The sequence below is a fragment of the Lutzomyia longipalpis genome, chromosome 1 (assembly GCF_024334085.1).
Source record: "Lutzomyia longipalpis isolate SR_M1_2022 chromosome 1, ASM2433408v1".
In the NCBI taxonomy this organism is placed as follows: domain Eukaryota; kingdom Metazoa; phylum Arthropoda; class Insecta; order Diptera; family Psychodidae; genus Lutzomyia; species Lutzomyia longipalpis.
Genome location: NC_074707.1, coordinates 13,355,097 through 13,378,657, shown reverse-complemented (window position 1 = coordinate 13,378,657; position 23,561 = coordinate 13,355,097). Strand labels below are relative to the sequence as shown.

Here is a 23,561-nt window from a genome sequence, read left to right as displayed (position 1 = left end):
AATTCTCATGAATGGAAACATGTTCCTAGAACACTTGTAAAATCTACATAAAGCATCCATAAATGGACTTTCTGCTTGTTAATATTTTACTTTTTATTATTTGTTTAGTGCGAGAAGACATGGTTTTCCTTCAACTGTCAATTTGGCGACAATTTTATAATTTAATAGACTCACAGTTGCTTCATTTTTCCCATCAAAGAACTCGTGAGTTCCCTCCAAGTGCAACGTGCGACATTTTTCTTATCACGAACCATCAGCGGAGGCAACCATAAATTTTATGGAATTTCTGCAGCAGTGTTGGATTCCAATTGAGAGGACTTTTTATTTCTAACAACAAGTCCAACCTACGCATTTAAACCCGTTTTATGCTCTCTGCCAGAATATGCTTTGAGTCCTCTCGTCGATACTTTGCATAAGGCTTCGCTTGCTGAACAATAAGATTTCGCGGGGGAAATAAATCTTTTTGGGAGATTTGGTGTCTGACTGCAGCCAAATTCGAAGTCAATGCTAAATGTCGTGACCATTTAATTGCACCGCGATCGTCGCGATCTCTTCCGACCTTCATCTGCCGGGTGAGTTGATCTCATAAACAAACGACTTTCGGGGTAATTGAGACATAAATGCCCTGAACAAAAGATCCCCATTGACATTATTTGGATTCTTTGTGGGGAAAGCACGCCATTGTAAAACATTATGTGAGTGCATTAAACATGTGAATAAATATTTGGGTACACTGGTAGAAATGGAGATAAACCATTTAATGCATTTAGCTATATTTCTCAAAAGAAATCAAGAACTTTGGGGGAACTTGGAAAAATATAATATTTTTGCAATATATCATTATATGAAGAACTGGGAAGATATTGCTGAATTTTCATTGCACATGAATTTCAATTTTTTGAGAGTTTTGTTGATAGGAAAATTTCCTCGCCTTTTTCCTATCGATTTCTCGGAGTTTTTGTATCCTTTCGGAGCTTTTGTCAGTGGTTAAGTGTGAGAAAAATATTTCCACGTGTCCATTGGGGACTAGAAAATGCTTTTTCCAACGCTTGACCATATCTGATGAAAGCTCCAAGCAAAGTCAAAAGCTCATAGAAAATTTTGTTTGAATTTAAGATAATCTGAACCTCTAAAATAATCGATTTTGGGCAGATTAACATTTTTGCAAGTCCCTGTAGAGGTAAGATTTAGTAGACTGTGAGAAAGAATGCCATCAGCGCCAACTTTATGGGTTTTTCTGCAGTAAATAGTAAAGTTTGCTAGACTTCTTATAAATTCATTGCATTGATCATGAAACTGAATTTAAATACAAATTTCACTTGGCATTCTAATGAGCTCCCATGCTGAGTTTCATAATAATTGTGTTTGCTTCGAAAACATGTGAGTATTACAATCAAATCCAATATATTCTGCAATATGATCAATTTTTAGGTAATAAAATGTTGTAAATTTGTTTAAAATATGTCGTAGAATTAAAAGTTCGTACTTTGAGTACAAAGGGGTCAGATAGTGGTTGTCATAAACATGCCACAGTGAGACACTGCGCTCGCTGCCGAAGGTTCTTCATCATCTCTAGTAGCTTGACTAGTTAAGTGTGCTGCTTATGGGAGACTCGGAAAAATATATAGTTGCATTATTGTGTCAATAATAATAAAATGCATATCTGATGATCATAAGATAAGATTCCGCCGCATCACACGATCTGCCAGAGAACACGATTAACTTGCGCTTTTTGTTGGAGTAAATCAATTTCCTGCAACAAGTTAGACAGTCAGTGCTTCATTTGCATTTTTATTGTAGCACAATCTGCTGGCAAAGAAATTGAGACATTAAAACAACTAACGTGTGACGCAGAGGGACATCTTTTTTATTATTTTTTTCTTCTTTAGGCGCACCCTATAGTGAGATAAATTACTTAAAAAATATATTAAAATTCCTCCAGAGTGGTGATTAGTCTATGGGAGCGAACGCGCAAGGATAATTACCCGCACCGAATTAATCAAAAAGAGATAAGTCTCAAGTCGCGCGGGGAAAATTTATTCAACAAGAACTACGACAATGGTCATAAATTCATCCATTTATCTGCCACATTCCTCCACCATTGGGGTATTTTGATCATTTCTTAATAATTCCTTTCATAACAGTGTTGAGTGCGAGTGCTGGGGATAAGGAGGGAATAAGAATAAAAAAAGAAGAAGAAACGACGCCAAGTGGGTGAAGATTTTAACACGCAAGAAACAACATCATAATTCTCCACAATCAATGGAGCAAAAAAAGCCCTCGTCTGCCAGAGAGGATTACTATCAGTGCACCATCATCCCGAGAATTCTCCATGGTTGCGTCCTAGGAAGACCGCATGTGAAACAAAGAACTCCTCCTTCCACTCCATCTCCTTCATTTTTGTTGGATTTCCTCTGACATGATAAATTGGGAAAAAAGGCTCTATTTCTTTTATTTCCCCGCACAAGTACACTCTATTTTATTGTTGTTCTTCTTTCAGCACATCCCAACAAAATCCAACTTATGAATAATTCTAGTTTTGTACAGCGCAATGTACCAAAAAAATGGCTCTGCTCCACCGTAAGGCTGTACGGACAAAAGGGATAAATTACGACAATGGACATAGTTAGTTAGTACCTACTTTTCTAGCGCAACATAAAAATTCATTGAGGCACTCCCATGATAGTTAATTGAGAGACAATCCCACCCTCAAATCAACCCGAAGGAACTTTATGGGTCCCACATAGAGGCATTGAATGCTACATGCAGGCGATGGGGGTAAGTTATTGGATGAGATTGCATGTATAACTATTTTTATTAGGTAAATGGAATTTTATGTGCTTTTGATTATGTATGCTATGCACTTTATACCCCAGCTGGGTTGAAGCCAGCACAACTCAGCCATACGACAGGCTATATTTCATCCACTATGCTTTGCCTAAAGAATTGTGAATTTATTTAAAGAAAAAAAAAGAACAAAACTGCGAATCCTTGAAAAATCCAATAATTTCTGGCAGAGATTTCATCACAATGCATCTCTTGGACATGGGACAACATAGCAAGTGGTGAGATACATGAATTGGAGACGAATGTGAGAAAAAGGAGGAAATCACATTTTTCCTACGCGCACTGTGAAAAAGATTCCTCCAAATGGGGGATTTTAATCATTGTCTGGCGCCAGTTGTGGCTCCATATATATACATTCCATTCCCATATAAAATAAACTCGTATCAATTGCTCCCCATATAAGAGAGTGCGAGATCCCTTTTGCGTGTGCCCTTATTCTCATCGTCTCCTCTCCAATCCATAAGCAGTGTTGTTGGTAAAAGTATCTTCCGCGCAACATCGGAAACACAAGAGTGGCTGTGGAAGGATACATTGGGGTTCATTAACCGCGGCAAATGGCAAATGGAAACCTTATCAATGGCTTCAATATTTTTTTTTATTTGAACATTACACGATCGGAAACACGAGATGGGAAATATATTGGAATATACAAAACATATCCAGAACCGTGGCCTTATGTATAAAATTCCCATTAGGTTTTTATTTGATTTGCTTAATTAGCAGAGCATTAATTTTATGTCCGATTAATGACCCTGATATGAGCATCACTTTTGTTCTCATGAAAGCACATGACGGACGATTTCAACACTTTTGACAGCGCATTATCAGTCTCAGACGCGATTTCACTTTCTCCCCATACAGTCGCGAAGAATCAACTACGAAAAAAAAAGACGTGGAAGACACAAAATATATGCACATGCTATCGCGCACTTGAACGATTGTATGTTACCTTCAACTTTAGCCGTCTCTATGTATTGCATAATTGCCTCATAAAGCAGTGTTTATGTGTAAGAAACGTCTTAAATTTAAGAGACATATACTGATAAGGGGGTGTATGATAAAGAAGTATTAAATCTTAATTAAATGAAAAGAATTAAACCAATAATCGTTGAACAAATTGAATTTGACTCACAAGATAATTTTTCCGGAAATTTCCCTCAAAATTGTGGCAGTATATTGAATGACATCACTCTAATAAATTTATTAGGGCATATTCAGCGAAAATTAACAGGTATATGACGCTGTGAAAAGTCATTGTTGTCTATCACCAAATTCATGATTCAGCTAAAAGTTCATGACTTTTAGATACCTATTTTATTGAGAAATTTTTTCATAAAGGAGTTTATTCATTTTGAGCTTCCCAAGCCAAGTGGTAAAATGTAATTTTGAAAAATCAAAGCATGTAGCCCCATCTTCCCCTATATACATTATGTGTATTACATATATAATATCAGGTCATATTGTATACGTTAAGAAACTTATCTCGCTTTTATTTCTCACCTAATTCCGGGTCTACTAATGTTGAGATTGTCTGCTAAAATAATAATTTCTACGTTTTGAGGGTATAAAATAAAAAAGTAATGTACAATAAAAGAGAAGACTATAGCGAGAGAAAACAAAACATGAGGACAATGATATTGGAGAATATGACAGAAAAGGAAGCAAATTTAGCATCATGATAGCATGATAACATCATGATTCGTGATAACATCAAAAGAAACTGATGTTATCAAGGATTGTTAAAGAGGGTGTACAGAAGATAGAGAGCCAGCAGAGTCTGATAGTATGAAGCAAACCATAGATGAATTGTTTTATGGAAAATACTAAAGAGGTTGTTCTAAATATCACGTTATGACTGTAAGTTCGTTCAGAAGTACATATAGACAAACTGAGTTTCTGTCCAAGGGGTGTTTATCTGCTGAATATTTTGTTTTTTTTCATCTGAATATTGGTAAATAATTCGGAAACTTCCCTTATATTAACTTCCCTTGCTAAAAAAAAAAAACAAATTTTTAGTACTTTTCATGCTTCAATTTAGTACTTTTTAGGATTAAATTTAGTACTTCTAATGCTTCAAATTAGTTCTTTTAGGGCTTGATTTTACAACTCTTTAGGGTTGAATCTACCCTTTAATTATTTTTTAAGACTAAAAACTACCTAAAGTCAACCTGTCTATTATTTGAATATACATAAAGATCCAAATAATTCCATTAAGAACACCCCTTGGTTATGCTCTTAAACAAGTACTACCATCAACATTATTCTCTTTTTTTCCTTCTTATATTTATGTCTTTTATTTTGGCAACATGTATGTAGAGCATGTTTTCTCAAAATCTTTTTCAATTAGTTTACAATGGGGCATAATGTTTAATTTTTGGGAGCAGTAGATGAGATACTTGTACTACACATTTTCATAAAGTTTCGAGTGAAGCAACGTATTTGTATACCAGCATCCCATGGAGATCTGCATTGTTTGAGAAGAAGTGAGTGCTAAATTCATTGATTTGCGATAATACTTCAAGTCTATTTAATATCCATTGAAAATAAATTGCCCACAAATTGTTTTCACAAGTCGGAGTAGTTGGAACAATGGTCCAATCATCAATAAACACAACACTGCCAGAGTGTCCGAGTTGATCAGATTAATGGTAAAGAGTGTGGAGGATGCCGCGAGCGAAACGTGCTCTTGACACTTGACTGCGTATATACAATATTTAAAATGATCAACTTCTACAACCCTCTTCAGTTCCTTGCCATCGCCAGACGTACGATTTATCCATGTCCATCAGACGGACCACCAGACTATGCAGATTTTATTTTGATGAGTAACTGCGTGACAAGTGGTTCAAAATTCAATGTTAAATGCAGCACAGGCCCAAATGCAACAAGTTATCATATATCCTGCAACGACTTATTAATACCCGAATAAATGGTGTGTAAAAATTAAATGGGATTTTAATTCGACAAAACGCATAAATTTTCATGTTTTAGTTTTAAATTCATTTTTTGAGCAGTCTGGAAGTTTACATTCATATTCCTTTTTAAGTGTGTGTACAGTAAAAGAAACTTTTCAACATCTAAGAAAAGAAATTTAAAATTGAGACCAATTTTAAGGACTTACAGGTTAATTGAAAAAGAGATTTGCAAAGGATGAAGAAAAAGTTAATTTATTTATAAATAATGTTCCGCTAATTTATTGATAAATAATGTTGTCTCTTCTCTCTTTGCTGTTTTAAATAAAACGATTAAATGAAAATAAAATATTTTAATTCAGCATTGTTAAATTAAGCATCACAACGCAATGACATGGTGAATGATTGTACTTTATGTGATTTGGTCGAAGAAGTTTTCTTCGTAAACATTATGTCGTAACATTATGCAGTTTAAAATAAAAAATATTATGGGTAATTTTTTATATTCAGTTAACAAATTACTTCTTGTAGTGTTGACATAAGAATCATGAACGAGTTCTACATCCATTTTTCCACATCATTACTTTTGTAGATCAAACACAAAATTGACAATCATTCTGCCAATACTCTGCCTACATTTTGATCAGATTTTTTTTACTTCCTGCCACACACGGTGATCATTGAACTCTAAATTTGCATGTTTTTTTACCAGCTCCAATGCTCAAAAATCAATCCCTCGCACGCGAAAAATTTATTGCATCGTTTTTTCGCGATATAGAGTTCTCCTCTATGATCATATTTGAAAATCCAATATTTCGTATAGTTCAAGAACGCGATCGCGTACCTTAAACAGTCCGCCGCGAGATATCTCACAGAAGTAGAGATTTATTATATGTTTTCTATTCAGACATGAGAATTTTACTAAACAATCCCAAATGAAAATTTCTTATGTGGGGTTTTCTCGTGAAATTTACGGGGAGAAATGGTGGCAAAAAATGGCACACTGTAAACACTTTGTATCGGTCTGTTGGATCTTTATGTGTAAAAAAACGTGGTGCTATTTTTAACTTCGGGCAAATGACCATTTCGCGTAGTACATAATGTATACATGAGTTATGCAATGTTCTAAATCCATACCAACAGCCGAAATTAAATTTTTTAAGGGGAGGATTTCTTTCTCGCGAATTTTGAATGTTTTCTCTCTCTTACATATGTACATCGCGGCTACCAAGAGGAAAATTTAGAAAATTCGCAAACTCTTCTAGACACTATCCGCCGAATTTTCAGAACATTGAGAATCAATGTGAGTCAAGAATGCTATTTTCGCAAGCGCCAGGCTATTTTCATCCCGGACGACTTGAAACGATAGTAGTGAAAGATTTTCCCAACGTGCCCGCACGCGGGTTAATGTGTGAACAATGATCTTCAGAGTCGAACAAATCACTCGCTCATGGGTGAAATATCTCATCTCACCCAGCGACGCAAGAGGAAAAATCTGTGAAAATGTCAATTCTTTATAGGTCCGAACTGGCGCAAAAAAAAAGAAATCAAGCATTATGAGTATATTGAGTCAAATTGATGGGATCAACGACCAAGATTGTCGCTCAATATACATTTTCAAGCGCACATAAGAGTGAGATCGCACGCTGCGGCCTTCTTACTAATTGAAATTTATTTTTCACAAATGGTCACAAACTTCATTCTCCGATCATCTCCCTCGCGCGCTCCTTTCTGCGATCACTTTGCTGGGTTTTTGTCTTTTCTCTTTGCCCACAATTGGCGACATTGGGCCAATTATGCAAATGCCATCGCATGCGCCATCCCACAAAGCCACCCCACGATCATTTTGAGTGATTAAAAGAGTTAATAAAAATTTGTCTCGTTCTAATTGAAAGATCTACGAGCGCAGGATTATCAACTAAATAAATCACACAATTCTCTCAATAAAACTTCATTAGATTAAAAGACCCCGCGCGTAACACATCTTCTAGGTCCTTGACTCTGGTCTCAGCATTAGAATACAAATAGATTCTTCTAAGAGTTTAAATTTAAAAAAAAATGCTGATTGAACGATTTATTGGAATTAAAAAGAAAAGAATGGAATCTTCTTAAAATACAGTGACTCACTCATATCGCAAGTATTCAAATGAAAATTTAACCTAATGATTTTTGCAGAAATTTTGCCTTATTTGCATACAACAGGCACTGCCCATCCAAATGCGACAAACAATAAATTAGTTTTATATTATTCAAACTGTAAATCCGATTTGGACAATCTTTTTGGTAGCATACATAGCAAATATGTACTGTACATGTACAGAACATAAGGATCATAAGGTCAACCGCTGTCATATAACGTCTGACTACTCGGAAATGATCTCCTTTATGATCTGCATGACTGAGAAATCCGACATTTTACTGAAGGATAAAATAAATTAAAAATTTTAATGTCAACATTGAGAACTTCTTGTCTTATTTCTCCAAATATTTATGTGGAAAATATCGCAGTGACTTTTTCCGACTGTCCATCAAGTTCAAAATATAAACTCTCAAGTGGAGCAATTCTGCGGTGAAGCTCCCGCACAAGAAAATTCAACCACACTCGTCAAAAATTTAAGTATTTCTGCCAATGTGAATGTGCCATTGGGAAAAAGTTGTGCACACGCTTGTATAAAATTTATATTTAAAACGTTTGAGAGTTTGCTGAGGAAGTGCTGTAGCCGGCAGTGTGACATCCAGACTTGTACTCTTCAGCACATGCTCCATAAACACGGTCGATCTCAAGTCAAGCCCCTCTATTTATGCCATCATTACATACAAGAAGAAGAAAAAAACTGATTTGATCATGTGCCAGAAATTATTCGGCAGATTGGAGATTTTTGCAAAATTCATGAACATAGCCCCCAAAGTTTAGCGCATGCATAGATTTTGCACACATAATGTATATTTTAATTTTGCCTCTAAGCATATTTAGAAATGATATTTCCGTTCTAATCTTCAAGCTATTCACAAAATTATGCACATACTGCAATGCATTCTCTCCCGTGTTTTCCTCTTGGTTCCGATCTATTTTCAAAATTGTGTACACATTGAGGAAAATATAGCACGACTTTGGATGGAGCTAAAAGACTGTTTTTAGAAATTTGCAAAATCATGTGTACTACATAAGATCTGCTAACTTTATATGTATACAAACAAAAGTCTCCCCATTATTATCATTCAGACGGTGACTTCATGAAAGAGGACACTTTTATCGCACTTTCGCACCTGCTGGCTTAATCCAAGTTCATCCTCAATGGTTTATGGTTCTCTTTGAGCGTCATTTGATTACGCGTGTGTTATATACATACATAGGTAACATTTGTAAGTTTTCTATATAATTTTCTTTAAATTTTAAGTTACCTACATAGGTCATGCACGCTATGTACCTACATTTTAATAGAGACATTCAATAAAAGAAGTAGGTATATAGCAGGCACGCGTTGAGTCTTAGAATTTATATAAAAATAACTTCTGGTTACAGGTGAGAGAGATACTTATCAGAGTGAAAATTTGTGTGTATATAATTGTGCATTTGCTACTACCTGTACGACAATCTTGGTCGCCAAGAGAAAATCCCACGATCATTCATACGTGATACTCGCCATGATTCATTCTGTTAAATTCATAAAATTAAATCGCACGAAGAACTCTGTGTGAGCTAATAAAAATGTCACAGACGACAGCTACGGGAACAGAGGTAGACACCGCAGACGTAGCATAAATCACAAAGTATGCTAGAAACGTTTCAAAAAACTTTTTTTTTGCAAATTTCTCTAAAATAAAAATTTAAGAAATTGAAGGAGAAAAAATTCAAATCACATTTTTACTCCAAAAGCATAATGACAGCGAACTTTTGCTATGTATTCAATTAGATCGGCAGTAAATAAAGCAAAAAAAATGGTAATCGTTCCACTTTGTTAACATATGTTTGCCGGCACTTTTTACAGACCTCATTTACTTTTTCTTCTAAGCAACCCAATGTGAGAGGAAAGCCATATCAATAGAACTCTATTTCGCACTCTTTCGCATAGCATCTGCAAATTATAATGATAAATAAAATTTTATTTAAACCAAACATTTGCCGCCATTTACATTTTTTTTTCTCGCGCCATACATACAATCGCTCCTCGCGCTTTGCTACTCTATAGACTACTTTACTAAACTTTGTGTAGTCGTTGCTCTTTGTCTTCTTTTTTTTATTTTACTTCTTCCAGGCAACTTTTCAGCACTAGGCAAAAGAAAAATGTTCTTTCGATGGCTAAAAAGATCCACTTTTAGCACATAATGTTGTGTTCACGACAATTACATGATCTGGGTCACTTTCTTCGTGGCAGTGAATTTTTTTTTGGATAACTAATCAGTCTTTTCAATTTTATTAATCTCTCATAGAGTTATTTTAATAAAATGTTTACTATATAATCACACTGTCGGGACTTCAAAAAATAACGAGACTTTACACCAAAAAAATCGACCTTATCTTCATGTCTTTTCTAATAAAAATGCCGGAAAATTAGAGAAAAAAATACATATTATTAAAACAAACATAAAGCACAGAGTCTGACGTAGTTACAAAGCAAAGTTAATTGATTAAATCAAATTAAAAGTTCTAAGTGTAATGTGTTTCTTTTCACACCCATCAAAAATAGTTGTGATATGAACTTGTGGCGCGTTGGCATCAACACTAATAACGGAAATCAAAATAAATCATTGTCAGAGGTCAAGACTATGCAGAGTGCCATTCAGTTCAGCATACATTAGATTAGCGTTAATTATTTTCGTAATCTGATAACATATAGAGCATATAGGAACATGCAAAAGTGTGACAGAGAGAGAGGGGAATTTTAAACGGAGCGGAATAGACAATTTCATTTTGCATTTAAACTTAATGAGATTTATATACGTTGGCTCATTGGACTTGAGCCAATATTAGATCACGATCGCAATGGACAATCTCGCTATGCGTACGTGGGGCCCCCCTTTCGCCATCACGCCCAGTGATCACAATGATCTTGATCTCACTCTGGTAACTTCCTCGTCATTCTCATCGCCGTGAATGGGTGGTGAATTTTCTTTGAATAATTGCCAATTTGTATGTGAGAAACCTCTAGGGCACCGTAATGGACACTGTCATCGATCATCTTCATCATACATGGAAGAAAATTGTAAATTAAAATTGGCACATTTTATCTAGATAGCATCATCATGATCAAATCCCACACGCTAGAAAAATACACGACATGGTGCGCAAAGAGGCAAATCGAGCGCCTCTTCGAGATCCCACGATCGCCCCAAAAGAACTTGATTCATTATTCTCAACGCATAAATTATGTACTTGCAAGATTGTTTTCGCAAAATCACCTCACATAGCCCATAAGTGCGTGGTGTGTGCAATTTCTTCGTGAGAGACAAACATTATGTTGTTGGAAAAAAAAATATTGAAAAATATGCCAGAGGCATCTTCTCAGTTCCAGCCCTTCACGTAACATCCAATGGTAAATCGAAATAATGCCCAAAAACACGATCGTGAATTTTTTAACCATTCGATACTCCATTGATTATTTTTTACATCACACAAGGTAACATTTTTTGTAAATTCATTAATTTTGAGAAAAAATTGTAAAGTGGGTGGAAAGTTTATTAAAAACAAAAAATGAAAATTTCAAGCAGAGAGCATAAAAATGAATAAACTCCTTTGATGTAGAATATTAGATAAGCGAATTCAATGAACCACTTTGAAATGAATTTAAATTATTTTTTTTCAATGAACTAAAATTTTGTTTGAACTGGGTATGTACCTAATATTTAATTAATGGATTTTTTATTGACCCAGCAGTTTTTATTATTTCTCTCAATGCTATTCACATAATTTAATACCTCCCATTACTTCCTTATTTGTAATTAATTTACCTCTAAATAGTCTCTCATTTCATTTATTTTTCCTAATTATTTTGCCACCAAAAATACGAATTAATGACGTAGAAAAATACCACGTAAAGAAAGCACGCTAAACTAAAAGAATAATATCCTTTTTTGCGGGCCGTGATGCCCTGCCGATTCGTGATTCATATCGAAAATGGTTCAATGATCTCTTTCATTTCTCCTTCTCCACATCTCTTTGCAAACTATTTGGGATGCGCCAACTGAATTATAATTTATTTTCGGTGCCTGTCATGGCAATAACCCAGCATTTGTATCAAATTATGATCATTCCTTGCGGCGGGTCCTTCAGTTCATTGACTTCAATTGACGCGCAGCACTTCGTATATACACACAAAATATGATCTCTTTTCGACTAAATGGAAGCAAAGAAATTTTGTGTATACAAATTCACTTTTCTCCAAATGGTAAGAAGAGGAACTTCATTGTTTAGCAATGTGCGATGCGCAAAGTGTGCAGAAATGAGTGAATGAAAATTATGAAAATTGAGCTTTTCTGCCGAGGAAAACGTAAAATGTTTCTTTCCATGAAATATGAGGTTTTTAAACTCAAAAATTGGGATTCTGGTGATTTGCAGGTTTTTTTTGTGCCAACTCCTTTTTAGGTGGAAATTGAATTTCAATTAAATAGAATGCAATTCAGCATGAGAACTTTATTCAATGAACGCCAAGGAATGATGGAGAACTCTCATACATTTTATATTGTTTTGGTTGAATTGGTGAATTACTGCTATCTCAATAATTTCATTGATCAGTATGTGAGGCATGTGCATAAGTTGCCTTAATGAAGCCAATGCAATTTATAGTCTAGACAGACAGTTATTAATGTCGCGAGTTTTGTGAATAAATTAAATTCACCAAGAAGATGAAAATGGCGAAAAAAGAAGTACCACGCAGCACAAGTGAAACTTCATTTTTTTATCTTCTACATAAAATCATTCAATTGGACAAATTTACAATATTGTTGCTCTTCTGGCGATTTGTAACTTAGTCTCTGAAGAATCTCCGCGAGTACCACCGTGTAGTCAATATGTAATGAAGTAGGTACATAAACGGGGTGTGGAGGGATAAAAAAAATATTTTGTAAGTCTCTCTTCCTCCCAATGTGGTACAATAAAATGATAATATTTATCTGTGCGGTGAATTGAACGGTCAGTGAATAAATAAACTTTATAGGAATAGCCCTAAAGCGCCGGCAGATCCCCATCTTGATCACCTCATGGCTCCCCAATGCGGAATTACTTGGTGGGTGAACCCTTTGATCTTTAATGGTCTTCTCAAGAAATACTTTTAATTCAATTTCAATACACAAAAAATAAATTTTTGCTACACAATTGAACATCCAACTCGCGCCGAAAAAAACCTTGAATTTGTCATGATGTTTGCCTTTTTCTCTCTTTTTTTTCATCCTCAATTTTCTCTCAAGTAGTTACGCATCATGGGAATCTCAAATGGCTTATATCTGCACATTGCGTATTGATATATTGGAACATCTCTTTTTTTTCTACTAGCTGTAGAGGAAATAAGATGCGAAAAGACGCAGAGTTCACCCAAAAATAAAATGTTATAATTCGAAAATCAGAAGCACAGAGAACACGCGATGAGAAGACATTTTACAGTGGATGCTTTAGATGAGAAACTTTTGAACGTTTTGGTGTGTTTTGTTTAGCGAACATAAGAGTTAACCCATTTCTTGTCACGTTTATAATACACATGAGAAAATCCTTCTCTCAATTCAGTAGAAGTTTTTTTTAGAAAGGATTGAAAACCCTTTTTTTAACAAGAAACATAAACTCACATTTTCTTTTATCCTAAAAAAAAAGAATCACAGCTAAAAATCTACTGAAAAAATTTTGATGAAAATTCGTGAAAATTATCTTCGAAGGATAAATAAAATTTAGGAAACAATTCCTAAAAGACAACAGATGCGTCTAAAAGAAAAACTGCTTATGTTAAATTTCAAGAATTTTTCTTCAGAATTAACTTTTCTAGAAAATTTGTAAATCAGACTAGAAATAAATTCAAAAAACTTCTGAGAATAACGGGTTAAAAAAACATTTTACTGGAAACTAAAAAAAAAGCGAATGTAGAAAAGAAAAACAATTTCCTGGGTGGGCTTCTTCTGCATTTACCAGCTGAGAGAGTAATATGAAATTAAAATTGGAAAATTCTGCCTTGTCCCGAAGTGCGGTGGCGTCTAAAAATAAGTCCGTGTTTTATATATTTTCAATGTCATAAATGCTTCGACGATTGTATTCATTTCCTCGAAATTTTCACACAAAAAAGCCTCCACAGAGGATTATAAATGGGATCTTGCGTATTTTGCAGAATATTATGGTGCATAATCCAACGAGGAGGAGGAAAAGAGATTAAAATAAATGACATACCTCTAATCACATTGAGAGAGCTCCTATTCCCATTGGAAGACTCCTGATTGTCACTGATATTTATCCTATGCCTAATGCTGGCGGTGCGTGGCGTGAAGATCCCATTCGAGACGGCTGTCCATACGAAAATCCCCAAGCCCAGTGCTACAATGAGAAGTACCACGGCTGCTGCAAATGTGACTTTCTGTCTCCAGCGCGTTGTCATCTTGAGATCACAATACTCGTGCGGCCCTTCAAGTGTGTCTCGTCAATTGTGAAAAGAATTTAGTGGAGGCAGTGAGGAGATCGCCGCAGCCGTGTGGGGTGATCTGAAATTGAAGATCGAATTAATTAGCACATTGTCTACACCTCACGCCATATCATGCGAAAGCTGTTGATGGAAGGAAACACCTCTCTTGTCTCAAATAGAAATCAACCAAAATGAAAATATGTGTGGTACACCAACTAATCTCTCGATCTTCACAGCATTCACGATATTATCTTGCATGACTAAAATTTATTTATGAATAATATTTTGGACATATGGAAATTACCAAACATATGTCAATATTAGATGCCTCGCTGGGAGGAGAATATAATACATAATATAATAATAATAATTAGGAAATATTAGGAAGGTATGCTCACACGCTGAGGCATACAAATATTGCATTTCATTGTGATCAAGCGCTACTGGTGTGAGCCTCCTCAATACAAAATGAACGTTTGAGGTGACACTAATGGGATTAAAAGCCATAATGGGACATTAAGCCGAAGATCATGATGTCTGTTAATCCCATCATCGTAAATTCGAAGGGCGTGTTTATTTTGCATCGATTGAGAAAACTCCCCAAATATTTCCCACCAAATCGATCAGCTCGATCACTCACTTGCCCAAGAAGAGATCATTAATTTCCAATTTTGCATCAATATACGATCACGATTGTGAGATGAAGAATATACCACATTGAAATTGCCTATTAGTCACTTTATGTTAATTTCTCATATTATATCTGTCCAACTATTTGTCGATATTCGACACCAAATGTGAGTTGAATGCCGATCGTGGGTCCTCCCCCCCACACGGCTTTTCAGCGCTTTTCTGTGAGTGTTGTCACTCTCTTGGCCAAAATAGCCCGAGACATTGTGATTTCGTAAAATATTCTGCGTACACGACATCGACAGCAATTCCCTTCATAATATTCAATAATATTCAAGAAGTTCATATTTTAATTGGCGCTTACACAACACACAGCGTCTGTTTGGTATAGGCCCACAAACACTTCCTAAATCCTCCATTGATCTCGTGATCCCATATTGATTTTTTTCCCTCCACTTCAGCACCCAGCGGAATTGTATAGGCCTCTTGAAGGATTTTTCCCTCCTTTCAAATTGAAAGAAAAGAATGATAGAAGACCGATCGCGAGGCAATTTGTCACAAGTCACATCCAATGTGAATTCATGACACATTTCATCGAGAGACTGGCACAGAATCCCCTTCGTACAGCCAGAGACTTCCTGAATCTTTGAAAAGAAACATGTTTTTTTGGCAATTGAGTTAAATTGATGAATTAATTACAATCGCTTCGTTTCTACTGAAATTTCATGGCGCATCCATTAATAACGATTAACAGCATCAACAACTTTTGGTTTTTTCACTTTATTAATTCTTATGCCTAAATAGAGAGATCTTATGTGGATGAGGGACGTTGATCTTTAGCAACTATACATAACGTCTTTGTTTCAAGCGAATATTCTTCTTCGAATAATTGAAATTTTAAGATTTTTTTTTGAATAATTTAAAAAATTAATGTATTTTATGATAAACTTTAATATTTTTAATGAGAAAGTAAAATATTTTATAAAAAATTCTCTTCCGCATTTTTTTAAAGAATTTTCGTGATGTTCGAAAGTGTTAGTGGAAAGTTGAATATTCGACTGAAAGCATCCTCGTTAGCAGAGTGGAAGAATATTTAGCAAGAATGTGACTAAAAAGAGGGTTAAATTTATTATGTTGTCTCTATCACAGCTATCAAAATAAACCGTGATTGTTAATTCGTTTTAACGGTGTGAGGTAATTTATAATGTAATTTGCGGAATTTTGCATAATCATGCCTTTTGGATGAATTAAATTTTATCACTATCGCTGCGAATTGATTAACATAGAAATGATGCTCCATCGTCTGAGTGGTCAGAATAAGCCGAACCTTGACTTTCAGTATTCATCATTTTTGCTTCTAAATTCAAAATGTTTTCATTGAGATGAGACACTTTGGAATACAACATTGTGATACCCTCCAATTCAAATTCTAAGCAATATTGTGATTAATTCCAATAGCTGTGGCAGCGCGTGTTATGAGATGAGTGATTCGCCAATTGAATGGTAAAGTGGATTTTTATGCAGAAGCTCGCAACTCATTGGTGCGTATACACATCTTTAATTCTTTCATCGGGATCGCTAAAAGATTTCCCAGTTCAAGGTTCTTCTTGATTTTGAACTCAATTACAAAACCTTGAAGCCTCTTTTCTGTTTGTCCAACAACAAAAAAACAATTAGAAATTCATTTGATGAGGAAAGCCATATAAGAGATCCAGCAAGATCAATCGAAGATCTCATCGATCAGATTAAATCTCTTGTATAGTTCTTGAAAATTAATGGTGACGCAGATTGTGGTAGATAAATTACATTTTTGTCATAACAACTGAAATCATTTAACAATCAATTATAAGACAAGATCGAGTTTTTTTTTCTTATTTCATTTTTCTATGCTATTACATCTTCAACTCATCTATTGCTGGACGTGCGCGGAAGGTGAAGATTTCGGTGAGAAGAAACCACAATGAATTCAAATACGTAAACCGGTTCCCTAAGACATCGTCTTGTAGAAGATTCTTCGGAGAGTTTGAGTTGAAAAGCAATCAAATATCATAGTTTATTTTTGCTTGGGTACGATTAAATGCGAAGATCACATCAAATATCAATGGGTATAGTGCATCGAGCTTCGCACAGTTTGACGCCGACACTTTTATTTTTGCCCAGACTCATCGAAAGTCCAATTTCCCTGCCACCCTCTCGCGGATCCCGAGTTTACAAAGCAATAAGACAACTTTGACAAAAATTCCTTTAATCTTCTGCTGAGAAATATTTCTTCACATCATTCATCTCTTGAGGAGCAAAAGAAACCTGTCTCGGAGGTGGAGAGTGAAAAAATTAACCACACAGAGGATCCCAAAACGGTCCCACAAGAGTCAAAGACGAGTGATCCACCAGCTGAGGCACCGCCGTGCGCTAAGGAAGTCTCAGCAAAGATAAAATCACCAAATAGCAAAAACACACTTCTCCCTCGCTAATTGCACATTTCATTCATTATTTTACCATCATTTAGCACTTATAGAAAATTTCAGCAATTCTAATCCCATTAGCCCACCATTGGCGATCATCGCGGCATCTCCGGCGTCACGCAATTCTTTCTCGGGGGTATTTGAGGAGCGAGATGTACAATTTTTTGTCCCTCTTAAATTACACATCGTGAATGCAATTAATTGGTAATTAATTATTTTTGGACTTCTCTTTTAGATATTTGTACGATTGCTAAATGCGATTGCAGGAGGATGACGAAAAAAAGAACATTTGTGAGAGACACGAATAGCATTTTATTAATGATTCACACGTGATTCTATGCTCAACGTCCACTTGAGGTGTGCAGCAGAATGCTCTCTGCTGAAGTTTATTTTGAATTCTCAACTATAAGAGAAAATTGCAGCAGCATAACACTCTAATTGAGAATGACTTTTAGAGATTTCCATAAAAGAAGTAGAACAGAGATTTTTGCACAGCAAACACATAAAATTATGTATAAACGATACCTATAAGCAATTTTTACTTAAAAATATGGTCAATGCATTTTTTGAGAGGTTTATCAGCTAGAATTTTGAATGATTTAATATTAAAATGTACCTAGAGGATATGGGAGGCAATTAAGTTAATTTTATATATCAAGATTTTATGATTTTCAGGTGAAAAGAAAAATTTCTTAATACATCACGATTAATAATTTGATAAAAATTATAATTTAAAAATTTTTGACTGACTGAACTAGCCTCAATCTCTACTAAATAATTAAATTTATTACAATTATTCTTCACCATAAAATTACTTCATGTGCAATTGTTTTTTAATCAAAGAATCAATTCATAATCTAAAATTTTCTAATCCAAAAATCTTGTATGACCTTTAATTTTCCCAAATTGGTTTTTATCCCCATTTAAAAAAAAAATGACGAATAGTTTAAGAGATTGACGATTAGTAAACCCTTCTTAACGACTAATCATTTTTATGCTTTTCATGTGAGCCCAATCAAATACAAAGAAGAAAAAAAAGTGTCCGTCTAAAAAGCAACTCTATAAAACATTTCAACATGGTATTGGAATGTATTTTAGTTTTATAGATAACCAATTAGACTATTATTGAATTATAGTAATTATACCGGTGGTCTGTGTGATCAATTTAAGTGGTCAGGAAGGAGGGTGCGGGAGACAGTTTGGTGAGGAGAGTGAATTGAGCAGCAAAATCGATTTGAAAATCAATTCTTTTTAGCCGCGCCGAAGGAAGACTGCGTGAAAGCGGAATGAGACAAAAAGGGGGGAACCTCTTCTTCCTCTGTGTCACACCCAAAATGTATACAATGTCAATGGGGAGCAGAGGCAAAAAACGAGGAGTGTGTGCGATAGACTCAAAAAAAAATTAACTGAGACCATAAATTAACATAATTCTCCCCACCCCACCCCTTGGCCCATGCTCGAGGAATTTGTGAATAGAATTTGCCAAACAAATGGAGCCAGTCGAGACGTGCTTGGCGCAAAATTCGCAAATGCCTGACCATTGATGGATTTTCTTCATGTGTTGGAGGAATTCAATGCGCGGCATCGCAAGTCGGTCTTTGACATCAATCAGTCACACACAGGGTCTCCTTTTTTTCTTCTTCTTACTATTCTTACTCAGAAGTTCACCACATGTGTCTCTGTGGCATGGAAAAGTCTGTTCAATGAACTTCCCCGTCATTTGAGAAAATGATCTCAACTCGAGAATTGCCCATGAAATTTCTCAAAGAAGAGCGTGCGCGTGAAATGGACCAGAAAGCATCTTCAAACGATATGACTTGATTAATTTCCGTGATATGCGAAGCAGGACCATCAAAAAGTGGGCATCTCAATTTTTTGGGGTACATATGGGGCAGCTGTGGTGTGATGTCTTAACTGGACACACGCCTCACAGACAAATCCACTTCATCACCATTTCAGATTTTATTGACTTGTGAGATCCTATCATTCATCACACTTTCAGCAATTATGGGGACTAATTAAAACACAACTCAATTTGGCCTCAATCTCATACTTAATGATCCCCCAATGCTCGTGCGTGGGCTCACTTGCTCGCAGATACTTTTCCAACTAAGCCAAAGGCCGAATTCTCGCGGCAATTTTTGTTTAAGCCCCTGGAGCAGATGCCTTAAAAAAGATCTCGATGGCCAAATAGATGAGCGAAGAAGCAACGCATATAGAGACTAAGCAACTTGTCAGATACATAAAACAACTTCACCCGGAAACATTTGTTTGAAATAGTGTTGGAAATAGTTACCAAAAAAGAAATTAAATAAACTAGCACAGAGGAGGCATACAAGGCAGCGCCCCAGCTCCTCGGCTTCTTATGTACACAGTTGTGGTGCGAAATCAAAAGAATCTCCCGCAACTTGTTGCAACATACCCCGAAATGCCCGGGAAGAGATCCGCATATGCAACTCCTCGCGTGAGGTACCTTCTAGTGTCGGATTACCTTGTGATTGATGGAGGTTCACGAAGCAAGAAAAAAATCCTAATATCCCGGTAATTAAGTCCCCTGTCTCAGAATGCCCCGCACTATGTTCTGCAGATTGTTAGACAGTGAGTCATTTGGGCGGTAATCAAAGATATTGCCATTAAATGTTTTGACGCGAGAGAATAGATCTCAACATGGTTAAATTTAGACTCTACCCATCTTGCAATCTTCAATTGATGTTTATGAAAAAGCAAAGACTGGATCTTTTTGGATTTAAACGAAGGAAATTGGGATTAATATTAATTTTCTGAATTTATAAATTTACTGCAATTCCATAAGAAGTAATAAATGATAAAAAAAATATTTTTAAAGGAAGAAATATGAAGAAATGGGATGAATAGTATTATGGGATTATGGTGTAAATTGAGCATTAATCCACTGAGTTTAAATGCAATAAATCATAAGTCTTTATCGATTTTCTTTTGGGAGCTTGGAGAAGAAAGAAAGCTGCTTTCATCTCATTTAATTCTATTCAATTCACCCCATTTTTTTTGAAGAACTATTAATCATTTTTTCTTGAACTGCAAATTACCTCCCAATTCAACAAAATAGCTCAAAATGTCTTCCATTGAAAGCTGTTACACGCATAGAAAAATTAATGCTACACAAAATAGAGCAATGTGAACTATTGCCCCATCATCTGTGGGGGTGATAAACTCTCATTTCTCGCCATATTTACTCTTGTCGGTGTGTTTGGAAATTCGTGATTGAATGCACGTGGCCCCACGTGGAGGAAAATGAACAAACATTCTCCCTTCGGCAACAATAGGCCAAAAATCTCAGTGGAATTTAATTATTTCACGCATTTGCTTTGACTGCCGAAAAAGAAAAACCAGGCACAATAGACGATGGGTGTAGTGATCTTTTTTAGGTCTATATAGTACTAAAAACTGCCATATGTTCTGTCACTATAAACAAATTTCTCGTAAAAGCTGCAAAATTTCTTTGTCAGTTCATTTCACTATAAATCACACAAGGAGTGTTTGAGACTAAACTTAAACTTTAACAATCTAGAGGATGGGGAGGGATTAGGAGCTCAAGACGCCGCACAAGCTGACACGACGACAGCCTTGTATCAGCTTGATCTTTGTGCATCGCCCTCCGTAATGTTCAATTTTAGTTTATTTGAAAACAAAGATCGTATTGAAAGGTGATACAAATCTCCTAAAAGAATCTTATGCAGAGTACAAGGGCTTAGTCCCATGCATGTAACCAAATTTTGGCTTTTACAAATATTTTAGGGAATAGTCAAAGACTCAAGAAAAGTGTGGAAGTGATCTCACTTTCTTTGCTGATTCTTTACAATAATTTAAAAAAAAAAATTGGTTGTATTTAGGAGGCTTATACTCCTTTAGACTTTTTCATAACAAAAGAAGCTTTGGAAGTAATTTTAAATCATTTTTCTTTCAATAATACATGACAGATGAGCATAAAAATTTATGCTATGATAATCTAATTAATTTTTGAATCACAAATTTAATTTTTGCTTGCAAAAAAAACGTATATATTCCCTTTAAATTAAAAGAAAAAAAAAGAGAGAAAAATGGACCACAATGGGTTTCTTTATGGACCCTCATCTCTTCCCTTATCAATACAATCTTCTGGTGGGTTTTCTCTAAAAGGCAACATAAAAAAACATTATCATTATGGCTAAAATAAAGATTGTCCGCAGTCTTTATTGCATTTTAGTGTCTCTCCTAAACTTACTCGAGAATAACTATTAATTGTATAAACACAGTCTCTTACTGCATGTTTATACTGCAGTAACTTCCATATGCGGGTTCATTGATTCCTCAATAGTGCGCCTCCTAAAGTTATCGCCGAGCTCATGTGCTCAATGTCTGCAATTTTTGTATTAAAACAAACATCCTCGCGTTCTTCGGCACGTTCGTGGTGAGATTATCAAAACCACGAGTTGATCGTCTATTTTAGTGTACCTCTATACTTGCGGAGCTGGACCACAGAATTCAATATACGTGGGGTGAAGGAGCCATTGGGAAGGCCAATCAACTCTGTGTTATGTACCATTTGACCTTCCTTTCCAATGTGTGGTGCATCCTTTCTCCATACAATTCCCCCCATTGCGCATCTATTGCACTGCATCCCACATTCATTCCACCATCACCTCACAAAGATAATGAAGATCTTATGCTGATGACCGCTATGGGCTTTCATATTATATGCCACCCTCGCGAGACATCGAGAAAATTAAACCCAAACTGCTCCTCCTGCTGCGTGAAAAATTCTTCAATTTACAGCGATAACATCTGGATCTATTATCAAATTAGTTATTTAAAATAACTGACCAACCGCTGGGTCATCGGGCAGGTAGACCAATGCAGACAGCAGAGGTGAGCATCGTGGGAGCATTTGGAGGCGATTGAGGAATAGGTAAGACACAAAAAAGGCGTATCGTCGAAGCATTAAATCCCTCCAGTTGAGCATTCTTGCGAATCAATTGATGGAAAATTTTCCTTCATCGTGCTTCGCGCGTTTTCTCTGGTCATTTCGCACTCAACGAAGAGGGAGGATAATTGCACAAATTATATTGTATAGTGTGTGCCAAAACAAACCCGCGACGAATCATAATTTTACACAAATGAGCATACCGTGGTTAAGGCAAAGCTCCTCAAAGCTACTGATGATTTTCTTGTCTAAAAATATCTTGTAGGTTCGAAAAGACTAAGGGAGCAATTTTGGACAAAATAAAATATATTTTGTCTTTTGTGAAGTCTACAAAAGACATTTTATGAAGAGCAATTTTGAATAAAATATCTTTTAGGAGACTTTTGATATATTTTGTCGTCTTTTGTGACGTGTTTTTTCTTTCGAGTGGAGAGTTTCAGATGGAAAAAATAAGAAGAAGATAACATTCCTATTAGGTTATGTTTACGATTGGGGCAATTGAACAATCTGAATTGAATTAATTTTTAGGGAAATTAAGTCAAGCATGCGTGTAGTCTATTTGGTACCCTAAGGATGTTGGGAAGATCAAAAAACCATCTGGCTTTTAGCTCATCAGTTCGATTTTCATTACACCAAGAAAATGTTAATGAGTCACTCTGATATGATTGGTTTACATGAATTGATTGACTCATATTTATTGAATTAATTAGCCCTAATATATTTCGTTCTCTGACCCAAAATCCTGATTATATAGGGTTAGAATTTGTCAGCGGTCTCCCAAATTTTTGCCGGAGACACAGAAATTCTCCATAACATTTTTGCCCAACACCGCGAAAAGGGAAAATGGACACAGCTAAATTGGCAGAATTTCATATCATTCCACAAATTCCATTTGCACAAAGCTTCACAATTAACCGAAATTGCATTATTATCCATTGCTATTTCGAGAAACATGATAGAAAACTCTAAAAAAATGCAACGCGTAAACACCAGTTTGACAAAAGATTTTGATTTTATAAAAGCACCTCGACGAGATGCTTGTAAAACAAAATATTTCTTGTGTAATGTATAAATTATTTTGTGCAAAATTACAATTCTCCTGTAAAAATCTTTTGTGGAGACGTTCTCACAAGATTGTCAAAAGATTGACACAAAAAATCTATTGTCTTTTGTCTAA

General features: G+C 35.5%; 1 protein-coding gene across 10 annotated transcripts in view; it reads right to left on the bottom strand.

Moving 5' to 3' along the window:
* The window catches only part of LOC129790859 (A disintegrin and metalloproteinase with thrombospondin motifs 20), a 64,530-nt gene that overhangs the window by 36,179 nt on the left and 4,790 nt on the right, over window positions 1-23,561 (bottom strand). For all 10 annotated transcript variants that reach the window (XM_055828704.1, XM_055828696.1, XM_055828713.1 and 7 more), the window contains exon 3: window positions 14,125-14,432. In XM_055828704.1, the coding sequence (XP_055684679.1) occupies window positions 14,125-14,329 (205 nt within the window). In that variant the 5' untranslated portion in view covers window positions 14,330-14,432. The remainder of the gene's footprint in view (window positions 1-14,124; window positions 14,433-23,561) is intronic.